Source organism: Taudactylus pleione, unplaced genomic scaffold (genome assembly GCF_031769625.1).
Source record: "Taudactylus pleione unplaced genomic scaffold, aTauple2 ptg003137l, whole genome shotgun sequence".
Lineage (NCBI taxonomy): Eukaryota > Metazoa > Chordata > Amphibia > Anura > Myobatrachidae > Taudactylus > Taudactylus pleione.
The window spans coordinates 1765865-1778117 of NW_028287496.1; the positions used below are offsets into that span (position 1 = coordinate 1765865).

Below are 12253 nucleotides of genomic sequence, written 5' to 3' on the forward strand. Positions count from 1 at the left end.
GTGCCATTAGGAGGTTTCTGGGGTACCTTCTAGGTGAGTCTGCTCTCAGCTTATACATGTACTGTTATTATGCAGTACATTAATTTGTAATTATATGACCCAGAGTGGGTGCTACTATTAGGTAGCAACAATTATTTTGGGGTGAGCGTTTGGGCGTGGGGCCCCCAAGGTTGCTCTGGCTGGGCCTTTTTTCAGGGCATCACCACTTAATTCACATAGATATTTTTTTATCACCTTTCTATTTGTTTGTCTATTATTTATGTCATTTTAACCCCTTACCATTAACACTTATTGATTTATCTTTACACAACTATACTTTACACTTCACTTTCACCCTTTTTTCCATTATTCGTGTGATGCCCTGGGGATGGTCCTTGGCTGGATTCTTTTGGGGTTCCCTGCGTCTCGGATGTGAACCCCATAATGTTAGGGACGCTGGTATAGAGGAGCCTTGATGTTTGGCCCAGCGCTTATTCATATATTTGCAAATGTATGTAAACCAATACCTCTGAATTTCTATTATCATGTAGGATTCATGTATTTTTGTTTATGCTGCAGTATGCTGGAGGGAAAATCCCCTTTTTTTGCTGTAGCTCAGTGTAAACCCCACCCTTTACGAGCACCTGTGCAATGTCATTAAGTTGATGTGAGCGACCACTATACTTTTTGTTTGCACTCCTCAAGTAGGGTCAGAGGCTAAGTCTAGTATTTACATTCCAGGCCTCATACGGGCAGTCCGTGCAGCCATGGTAATTACTGACAGCTTACCTGCAGCGCCTGCTAATGCTTATTTTAAAGAGGTTAAAGTATTCCCTCTATCTGGTCAGCTAGTTGATCACATGGAGGAGGCCTGGAAATCTCCGGGAAAAAGATTTCAACCTCACAAGCGTCTGGCTCGTACATATCCCTTTGCGGAAGATTATTTCACTAAACGGGAGTCTCCTCCTCAGGTGGATTCTCACGTGACGCGCTTAGTAAAGAGCGCAACTTTGCCTATGCCGTCTATGTCTTCTCTGACGGATACTACAGACCGTAAAGTGGAGGTGTGCCTTAAATCCATCTATTCCCTTGCTGGAGGAGCATCTAGACCAGCTATGGCTGTCTGCTGGGTGACTCAGGCTATGGAAAGGTGGGCGGATGCTTTGGAAGCATCATTTGCTTCTGAGGGTACCAGCGAACAGGTTGTGTTAGTGGGTAACCTTCGGGATTCCGCTATGTATATTAACGAAGCAGCTTTGGATTTGAGCCTGCTTACTTCTAGGATTTCTGCGGCGGCTGTGGCCGCTCGACGCTCCTTGTGGTTACGTTCTTGGAGGGCGGACGCTGAATCTAAGAAAGGCTTGGAATACTTACCCTACAAGGTACTGTTTGGACCAGCTTTGAATAAAATAGTGGACACGTTGGCAGCTGCCAAATCGGCATGTCTACCTTCAGCCCCGACTCCGTCTGGGTCTAAAAATCCGTCCTTTCGGCCCTATCGCCCTCCGGGAAAACCTAGGGTTCAGTCTTTTCCGAGACCTTCAGGTCCCAAAAAGACCGCTAAGACCAAGAAGCAAGTTTGGAGTACCAGACATCCAGCTGCCAAGCCGGATGACAAACCCTCAGCCTAACGGGTTGGGCCTCCCCTTGGGGGATCCCAAGGTGGGAGACCAACTTCTGCAATACACCCAGTGTTGGTTCAATTCCACCACAGACACTTGGGTAAGGGAGGTGGTATCTCAGGGATATGCCCTCTCCTTCCGCAGAAGGCCTCCTCATCAGTTCTTTGTAACAGCAGGTCCTTCAGATACAACGAAGGCTCTAGCGATCCAAGAGTCGGTGCGTTCAATGCTTCAGATGGGAGTAATACAACCTGTTCCGTTATCCCTGAGAGGGACCGGATATTACTCCAACCTTTTTCTGGTTCAAAAGCCAAATGGATCATACCGACCTATACTCAACCTCAAGTCCCTAAACAAGTTTTTAAGGGTCCCTCGGTTCCGAATGGAGACTCTGCGTTCTATTGTTTTAGCTATGCAGCCTGGAGATTTTATGGTATCCCTGGATATTCAGGATGCTTACCTGCATATCCCCATTGCCAGGGTTCATCAGCGTTACCTCAGATTTACAGTGTCGGACCTCCATTACCAGTTTCAGGCTCTACCATTTGGCCTTTCCACGGCTCCTCGGGTGTTCACAAAAGTAATGGCGGTCATGGCGGCACACCTGCGGTTGCAGGGAGTTCACTTGTTACCTTACTTGGATGACCTTCTGTTGTTGGCAGGGTCGCCACAAGTCCTTTGCAGCCATCTACAACTGACAATATCAGTATTGCAGGCTCACGGCTGGATAGTGAACTGGAAGAAGTCCTCTCTAATTCCTTCTCAGAGAATGGTCCATTTCAGGGCATTGTTGGATCTTCTTGACAGAGGAAAAGATAGCCCTGTTGCAGTCCAAGATACGCAATGTTCTAAGCAGTCGCCGAGTGTCTCTTCTCTCAGCGATGAAGCTACTGGGTCCATGGTGTCAACGTTCGACATGGTGGAGTATGCCCAGTTCCATTCCAGGCCTCTACAAATGTTGATCCTGTCCAGATGGGACAGAAATCCCCATCAAATAAAGCCCCTAGATGATCAGGCTCACTCCAGAAGTGCACCTGTCTTTGACGTGGTGGTTACAAAAGTCTCATCTCAGCAGGGTAAGTCCGTTTTGGATCTCGGATTAGGTCCTTCTAACAACGGATGCCTGCCTTCGGGGCTGGGGCGCTGTGACAGGCTCACATGTCTTCCAGGCCAGGTGGACGTCAGAGGAATCGGACCTGCAAATCAATATATTGGAAATTCGACCAGTGTTCAGGGCACTGCAGCATGCAAGACCGTTCCTGCTGGGGAAACCTGTGCAGGTTCAGTCAGATAACGCCACCACGGTGGCTTACCTAAATCGTCAGGGAGGAACTCGAAGCCAAGTGGCTCTAAGGAAGGTGTCCCGCATTCTGACTTGGGCAGAAGGCCATCTTCTGGCCATTTCGGCCGTCTTCATTCCGGGTGTGCTCAACTGGGAGGCGGACTTCCTCAGCCGCCACGATGTACACCCGGGGGAATGGTCTCTTCACCAGGAGGTGTTCCAACTCCTGGTGGACAAGTGGCGTCTTCCCGAAATAGACCTCATGGCCTCCAGACACAACCACAAGCTGTGGGCGTACGGATCCTGAACAAGAGACTCAGGAGCTCTCCTGGTGGACGCTCTGTCGGCACGATGGAACTTCCAATTCGCGTACCTGTTTCCTCCGTTCTCCCTGCTGCCTCGAGTAAATTGAAAGTTCAGGCAGGAAGGAGGCAAGATCCTGCTGGTGTCCCAGAAGGAGTTGGTAATCGGATCTCCAGTGTCTATCCATCGACACTCCTTGGCTGTTACCTCAGAGGCTGGACCTATTGTCTCAGGGTCCTTGTCTCTACCCGGAACTGAGTCAGCTATCTTTGACGGCGTGGCTCTTGAGACTTCCCTCTTGAGGGCCAAGGGTTTCTCTAGAGTGGTGGTCAATACCATGTTACATGCTCGTAAGCCGGCTTCAGCTAGAATTTACCACAGGGTGTGGCATACCTATTTTGAGCGGTGCCGCCCTAAAGCGTACGATCCTCACGAGTTTAGAATATTGAGAGTTTTGGCTTTCCTTCAGGCAGGCTTGGATTTAGGTCTACGCCTTGCTTCACTGAAGGTGCATGTTTCTGCTCTGTCAGTTTTGTTTCAATGAAGGATTGCTACGCGGCCTGATATCCGTACCTTTATGCAGGGTGCCCTTCACATCCAGCCTCCCTATGTCCATCCGGTAGCTCCATGGGATCTGGCTTTGGTCCTGAAGGCGCTACAGGATCCTCCATTTGCACCTTTGGGTTCGGTGGATCTGAAATGGCTTACGGCAAAAACAGTGTTCCTTTTGGCTATTGCTTCAGCCAGAAGGGTGTCGGATTTGGGGGCTCTTTCATGTAGTCCCCCTTTTCTAATTTTTCATTTGGATAGGGCGGTACTTCGTACCCGTCCCGAATTCCTTCCTAAAGTGGTGTCTAGTTTCCTCATTAACAAGGAAATTGTGGTCCCAGCCTTTAATTCATCTGATCTCTCAGCTGGTGAGGCTTCTTTGGATGTGGTACGGGCTCTGCGGATATATGTGGACCGTACCAGTTCTTTGAGAAAATCGGACTCTTTGTTTGTCCTATATGGATTTCATAAGAGGGGTTGGCCTGCCAATAAATAGATATTGGCACGCTGGATCTGCATGGCGATCTCTGAGGCATACACTCATGAGGGACTTCCATTGCCACCCTCTGTAAAAGCTCATTCTACAAGATCTGTGGGACCTTCGTGGGCAGCTCGACGTGTCGCCTCAGCTCTTCAGCTTTGTAAGGCGGCCAGGTGGTCCTCTGTCAATACTTTCGTCTAGCATTACACCTTTGACACATTTGCTTCTCAGGATGCTTCCTTCAGGCGGCGGATTCTCCTCTCGGCACAGGAGCGTCCCCTCCCTTGAAGGATACTGCTTTGGGACATCCCTAAGGTATCCCTGTGGATCCCTAAGAACCCTGAGGTAGAAAACAAGAGATATGGTAAGAACTTACCTTTGTTATCTCTGTTTCTACAAAGTCCTTAGGGTCCACAGGGTGCCCGCCCTGATGCCCTGTGCTTCCGTAGGGTGTTGTTCTGGTCACCAGTTTCTGTCTCCCTTTTCTATGAGAAAGTGAATCTTGTGTGTTCCAGTCTTTCTTCTTCCTTTTTCCTCTCTCCCGGCCTATGGCTTGATACTAAAACTGAGGTGCCTTGGCCTGGGGGCGGGGTATAGGTGGGGGGGCCCGGGGCATCCTGGGAGGGACATCTTTAAATCTGTGGTGCCCATGGCTGGAGCCAAGCCCTATACCCCAAGGTATCCCTGTGGACCCTAAGGACTTCGTAGAAACGGAGATAACAAAGGTAAGATCTTACCATATCTCCTGTTTTCACCGTCCCTGTTCCTCAGCCTTTTTTCCCTTTATCTGACTCAAAACTAGTGAGAAAAAAAGAGCATTCATAGGACTAGTCCATCCTAGCACAATTCAGATGTAACATCATGAAATAATAAAATGATCAAATAAATTTTATGCACCTAGTTTCCTATCCCGAGCACCACAGCTGCTGCAGAACCTCACACGTGGAAGCAGCGATTTGGGATTCTTGCACACATGAATTGTTGCTATTTTTGCATTAGTGTTAAACCCTCACGACACTAACTGGGCTGAGGCCCAGAATCTCTCTCATGTTCTGGCGTCTCTATCCCAAGGACGCTCCATGTGTAAACACTGCTAAAATATAGAACGTTTCCAGCATGAACAGCAAATTAATCTGCAGCTAAGATGCACTTTGTCAGGTTTATCAAATAATGGAGAGAACTAGCGGCACTGATGTACGACGGCCCGGGGTGATGGTCAGCAGAGCTGGCCGAGATTATACACAGTATCCAAGTCATGGTTTTATCTGATCCATATCTCTACACTACAAGAGTGCTCTACATTACTTACTGACATGGACCGTATAATGGGTCTACAGCAAGATACACACAGCCGCACTCTGCTACCTCCATCGACAACACCCTGCCGCACTCTGCTACCTCCACCGACAACACCCTGCCGCAGTCTGCTACCTCCACCGACAACACCCTGCCGCAGTCTGCTACCTCCACCGACAACACCCTGCCGCACTCTGCTACCTCCACTGCCAACACCCTGCCGCACTCTTCTACCTCTGACCTCCACTGCCAACACTTTGCCGCACTCTGCTACCTCCACTGCCAACACCCTGCCGCACTCTGCTACCTCCACTGACAACACTCTGCCGCACTCTTCTACCTCCACTGACAACACTCTGCCGCACTCTTCTACCTTCACCGACAACACCCTGCCACACTCTTCTACCTTCACCGACAACACCCTGCCACACTCTTCTACCTTCACTGCCAACACTCTGCTGCACTCTGTTACCTCCACTGCCAACACTCTGCCGCACTCTGCTACCTCCTCTGCCAACACTCTGCCGCACTCTGCTTCCTCCGACCTCCACTGCTAACGCTCTGCCGCACTATTCTACCTCCACTGATAACACTCTTCCACATTCTTCTACCTCCACTGACAACACTCTGCCACACACTTGTGCCAACACTCTGCCACTCTTCTGCCAAAACTCTGCCACACTCTTCTGCCAACACTCTGCCACTCTTCTGCCAAAACTCTGCCACACTCTTCTACCTCCACTGATAACACTCTGCCACACTCTTCTGTCTCCTGCTGCCTCTGACATCACACCGCCTCACTCTTCTCTCTCCTGCTGCCTCTGACATCACACTGCCTCATTCTTCTCTCTCCTACTGCCTCTGACATCACACCGCCTCACTCTTCTCTCTCCTGCTGCCTCTGACATCACACTGTCCACTCCTCTCTCCTGCTGCCTCTGACATCACACTATCCCACTCTTCTCTCTCCTGCTGCCTCTGACATCACAATGCCCCACTCCTCTCTCCTGCTGCCTCTGACATCACACTGCCCCACTCCTCTCTCCTGCTGCCTCTGACATCACACTGCCCCACTCTTCTCTCTCCTGCTGCCTCTGACATCACACTGCCCCACTCTTCTGTCTCCTGCTGCCTCTGACATCACACTGCCTCACTCTTCTCTCTCCTGCTGCCTCTGACATCACACTGCCCCTCTCTTCTCTCTCCTGCTGCCTCTGACATCATACTGCCCCACTCTTCTCTCTCCTGCTGCCTCTGACATCACACCGCCTCACTCTTCTCATTCCTGCTGCCTCTGACATCACACCGCCCCTCTCTTCTCTCTTCTGCTGCCTCTGACATCACACCGCCTCACTCTTCTCTCTCCTGCTGCCTCTGACATCACACCGCCCCACTCTTCTCTCTCCTGCTGCCTCTGACATCACACTGCCCGACTCCTCTCTCCTGCTGCCTCTGACATCACACTGCCTCACTCTTCTCTCTCCTGCTGCCTCTGACATCACACTGCCTCACTCTTCTCTCTCCTGCTTCCTCTGACATCACACTGCCCCTCTCTTCTCTATCCTGCTGCCTCTGACATCACACTGCCCCACTCTTCTCTCTTCTGCTGCCTCTGACATCACACCGCCTCACTCTTCTCTCTCCTGCTGCCTCTGACATCACACTGTCCACTCTTCTCTCTCCTGCTGCCTCTGACATCACACTGCCCCTCTCTTCTCTCTCCTGCTGCCTCTGACATCACACTGTCCACTCTTCTCTCTCCTGCTGCCTCTGACATCACACCGCCCCACTCTTCTCTCTCCTGCTGCCTCTGACATCACACTGCCTCACTCTTCTCTCTCCTGCTGCCTCTGACATCACACTGCCCCTCTCTTCTCTCTCCTGCTGCCTCTGACATCACACTGCCTCACTCTTCTCTCTCCTGCTGCCTCTGACATCACACTGCCCCTCTCTTCTCTATCCTGCTGCCTCTGACATCACACTGCCCCACTCTTCTCTCTCCTGCTGCCTCTGACATCACACCGCCTCACTCTTCTCTCTCCTGCTGCCTCTGACATCACACTGCCCCTCTCTTCTCTCTCCTGCTGCCTCTGACATCACACTGTCCACTCTTCTCACTCCTGCTGCCTCTGACATCACACTGCCCCTCTCTTCTCTCTCCTGCTGCCTCTGACATCACACTGCCTCACTCTTCTCTCTTCTGCTGCCTCTGACATCACACCGCCTCACTCTTCTCTCTCCTGCTGCCTCTGACATCACACTGTCCACTCTTCTCTCTCCTGCTGCCTCTGACATCACACTGCCCCTCTCTTCTCTCTCCTGCTGCCTCTGACATCACATTGTCCACTCTTCTCTCTCCTGCTGCCTCTGACATCACACCGCCCCACTCTTCTCTCTCCTGCTGCCTCTGACATCACACTGCCTCACTCTTCTCTCTCCTGCTGCCTCTGACATCACACTGCCTCACTCTTCTCTCTCCTGCTGCCTCTGACATCACACTGCCCCTCTCTTCTCTCTCCTGCTGCCTCTGACATCACACTGCCCCACTCTTCTCTCTCCTGCTGCCTCTGACATCACACCGCCTCACTCTTCTCTCTCCTGCTGCCTCTGACATCACACTGCCCCTCTCTTCTCTCTCCTGCTGCCTCTGACATCACACTGCCTCACTCTTCTCTCTCCTGCTGCCTCTGACATCACACTGCCCCTCTCTTCTCTATCCTGCTGCCTCTGACATCACACTGCCCCACTCTTCTCTCTCCTGCTGCCTCTGACATCACACCGCCTCACTCTTCTCTCTCCTGCTGCCTCTGACATCACACTGCCCCTCTCTTCTCTCTCCTGCTGCCTCTGACATCACACTGTCCACTCTTCTCACTCCTGCTGCCTCTGACATCACACTGCCCCTCTCTTCTCTCTCCTGCTGCCTCTGACATCACACTGCCTCACTCTTCTCTCTTCTGCTGCCTCTGACATCACACCGCCTCACTCTTCTCTCTCCTGCTGCCTCTGACATCACACTGTCCACTCTTCTCTCTCCTGCTGCCTCTGACATCACACTGCCCCTCTCTTCTCTCTCCTGCTGCCTCTGACATCACATTGTCCACTCTTCTCTCTCCTGCTGCCTCTGACATCACACCGCCCCACTCTTCTCTCTCCTGCTGCCTCTGACATCACACTGCCTCACTCTTCTCTCTCCTGCTGCCTCTGACATCACACTGCCCCTCTCTTCTCTCTCCTGCTGCCTCTGACATCACACTGCCTCACTCTTCTCTCTCCTGCTGCCTCTGACATCACACTGCCCCTCTCTTCTCTCTCCTGCTGCCTCTGACATCACACTGCCCCACTCTTCTCTCTCCTGCTGCCTCTGACATCACACCGCCTCACTCTTCTCTCTCCTGCTGCCTCTGACATCACACTGCCCCTCTCTTCTCTCTCCTGCTGCCTCTGACATCACACTGTCCACTCTTCTCACTCCTGCTGCCTCTGACATCACACTGCCCCTCTCTTCTCTCTCCTGCTGCCTCTGACATCACACTGCCTCACTCCTCTCTCCTGCTGCCTCTGACATCACACCACCGCACTTGAAAGAGAGGAATGGCTGGAGACATTGGGTGGACACCACAGATATCCTGTATGTCGGGGTGCGGGATGATGGACTTTTGGGACAAGCACCATCTTCTGAATTTCTAGTTTTGGGTGGAGTTAACTTTAATATCAGTAGCTAAACTCAGGTAGAGAAAATGTAGTTGAATATTAAGTGGACAAGAAACCAGATCAGAGCAATGTGTGCAGGTGACATTTCTGCTGCTGTAACATAAACTTTAATTTAATTTATCCCAAGAATAAACCAGTAATTATTATATGTTTTGGTGGGGTCGAATTCCTCTGTCATAACTATTTCCTTAACATTTGTGTCCCCATTGCAGGTCACATACGGATATCAGATTTGGGTCTAGCTGTGAAAATTCCAGAGGGAGACTCAATCCGGGGGCGTGTGGGGACAGTGGGGTACATGGGTGAGTATAACACCTCTGTGCAGGTGGGAGCAGCGCCATAGATTTGAGGCAATGGGCTGTGTTTGCATATCGCAGTGTGTCACATTACTTGCGCCATTATCTGAGCTAGATGTCTATAGCACTTGGAGCAGCAAATCAGGGTCTTCACCTGGAAGCCGAGAACTGTAATTGGCTAATCTCCGCCCTCTGCGATGTAAATTACACTTATCTATGAAATTTTTCTGTGCCAAACGCAAAGCTTGCGCCTACGCAATATGGATGCAGTTCTCAAGTTGATGATGAATCTGGTATATTCTCCCAGACGCATTTGTGCTCCGGGTTAAACATCATTAGATGTGTGTAATAATGGCGATACAATGTAAGCGTGTACAGATGATCCTCCATGTATGTTCTCATTGCGTCACATGATCCTCTTCCCCCAGCCCCCGAGGTTCTCAATAACCAGCGCTACACCTTCAGCCCTGATTACTGGGGCCTCGGCTGCCTGATCTATGAGATGATTGCGGGACAGTCTCCGTTCCGGGGCAGGAAGGAGAAGGTGAAGAGGGAGGAGGTGGATCGGAGAGTCCTGGAAACCGATGAGGTTTATACGCAGAAGTTCTCTGAGGATGCAATGTCCGTCTGTAAAATGGTGAGTACATACAGTGGGGGGTACATACAGTGATTAGTATATAGAGTGGGGGGTACATACAATGATTAGTATAATTACTGCTGGATAGTAACAGTGAGAGACGATAGTACAGTGAGAATTACTGCTGGATAGTAACAGTGAGAGATGATAGTACAGAGAGAATTACTGCTGGATAGTAACAGTGAGAGACGATAGTACAGTGAGAATTACTGCTGGATAGTAACAGTGAGAGACGATAGTACAGTGAGAATTACTGCTGGATAGTAACAGTGAGAGATGATAGTACAGTGAGAATTACTGCTGGATAGTAACAGTGAGAGATGATAGTACAGAGAGAATTACTGCTGGATAGTAACAGTGAGAGATGATAGTACAGTGAGAATTACTGCTGGATAGTAACAGTGAGAGAGGATAGTACAGAGAGAATTACTGCTGGATAGTAACAGTGAGAGATGATAGTACAGAGAGAATTACTGCTGGATAGTAACAGTGAGAGATGATAGTACAGTGAGAATTACTGCTGGATAGTAACAGTGAGAGATGATAGTACAGAGAGAGAATTACTGCTGGATAGTAACAGTGAGAGATGATAGTACAGTGACAATTACTGCTGGATAGTAACAGTGAGAGATGATAGTACAGTGAGAATTACTGCTGGATAGTAACAGTGAGAGATGATAGTACAGTGAGAATTACTGCTGGATAGTAACAGTGAGAGATGATAGTACAGTGAGAATTACTGCTGGATAGTAACAGTGAGAGATGATAGTACAGTGAGAATTACTGCTGGATAGTAACAGTGAGAGATGATAGTACAGAGAGAATTACTGCTGGATAGTAACAGTGAGAGATGATAGTACAGAGAGAGAATTACTGCTGGATAGTAACAGTGAGAGATGATAGTACAGTGAGAATTACTGCTGGATAGTAACAGTGATAGATGATAGTACAGAGAGAATTAGTGCTGGATAGTAACAGTGAGAGATGATAGTACAGTGAGAATTACTGCTGGATAGTAACAGTGAGAGACGATAGTACAGAGAGAATTAGTGCTGGATAGTAACAGTGAGAGACGATAGTACAGAGAGAATTACTGCTGGATAGTAACAGTGAGAGACGATAGTACAGAGAGAATTACTGCTGGATAGTAACAGTGAGAGATGATAGTACAGAGAGAATTAGTGCTGGATAGTAACAGTGAGAGAGGATAGTACAGTGAGAATTACTGCTGGATAGTAACAGTGAGAGATGATAGTACAGAGAGAATTACTGCTGGATAGTAACAGTGAGAGACGATAGTACAGTGAGAATTACTGCTGGATAGTAACAGTGAGAGATGATAGTACAGTGAGAATTACTGCTGGATAGTAACAGTGAGAGATGATAGTACAGTGAGAATTACTGCTGGATAGTAACAGTGAGAGATGATAGTACAGTGAGAATTACTGCTGGATAGTAACAGTGAGAGATGATAGTACAGTGAGAATTACTGCTGGATAGTAACAGTGAGAGATGATAGTACAGTGAGAATTAGTGCTGGATAGTAACAGTGAGAGATGATAGTACAGAGAGAATTACTGCTGGATAGTAACAGTGAGAGACGATAGTACAGTGAGAATTACTGCTGGATAGTAACAGTGAGAGATGATAGTACAGTGAGGATTACTGCTGGATAGTAACAGTGAGAGATGATAGTACAGAGAGAGAATTACTGCTGGATAGTAACAGTGAGAGATGATAGTACAGTGAGAATTACTGTTGGATAGTAACAGTGAGAGACGATAGTACAGAGAGAATTAGTGCTGGATAGTAACAGTGAGAGACGATAGTACAGAGAGAATTACTGCTGGATAGTAACAGTGAGAGACGATAGTACAGTGAGAATTACTGCTGGATAGTAACAGTGAGAGATGATAGTACAGTGAGAATTACTGCTGGATAGTAACAGTGAGAGATGATAGTACAGAGAGAATTACTGCTGGATAGTAACAGTGAGAGATGATAGTACAGTGAGAATTAGTGCTGGATAGTAACAGTGAGAGATGATAGTACAGTGAGGATTACTGCTGGATAGTAACAGTGAGAGATGATAGT

The 12253-nt window shown here is 49.0% G+C and overlaps 1 protein-coding gene across 3 annotated transcripts in view; it reads left to right on the top strand.

Moving 5' to 3' along the window:
- The window catches only part of GRK5 (G protein-coupled receptor kinase 5), a 534562-nt gene that overhangs the window by 493211 nt on the left and 29098 nt on the right, over positions 1 to 12253 (top strand). For all 3 annotated transcript variants that reach the window (XM_088466452.1, XM_088466450.1, XM_088466453.1), the window contains 2 exons: positions 9439 to 9528; positions 9951 to 10159. In XM_088466452.1, coding sequence (XP_088322578.1) covers positions 9439 to 9528; positions 9951 to 10159 — 299 coding nt within the window. The remainder of the gene's footprint in view (positions 1 to 9438; positions 9529 to 9950; positions 10160 to 12253) is intronic.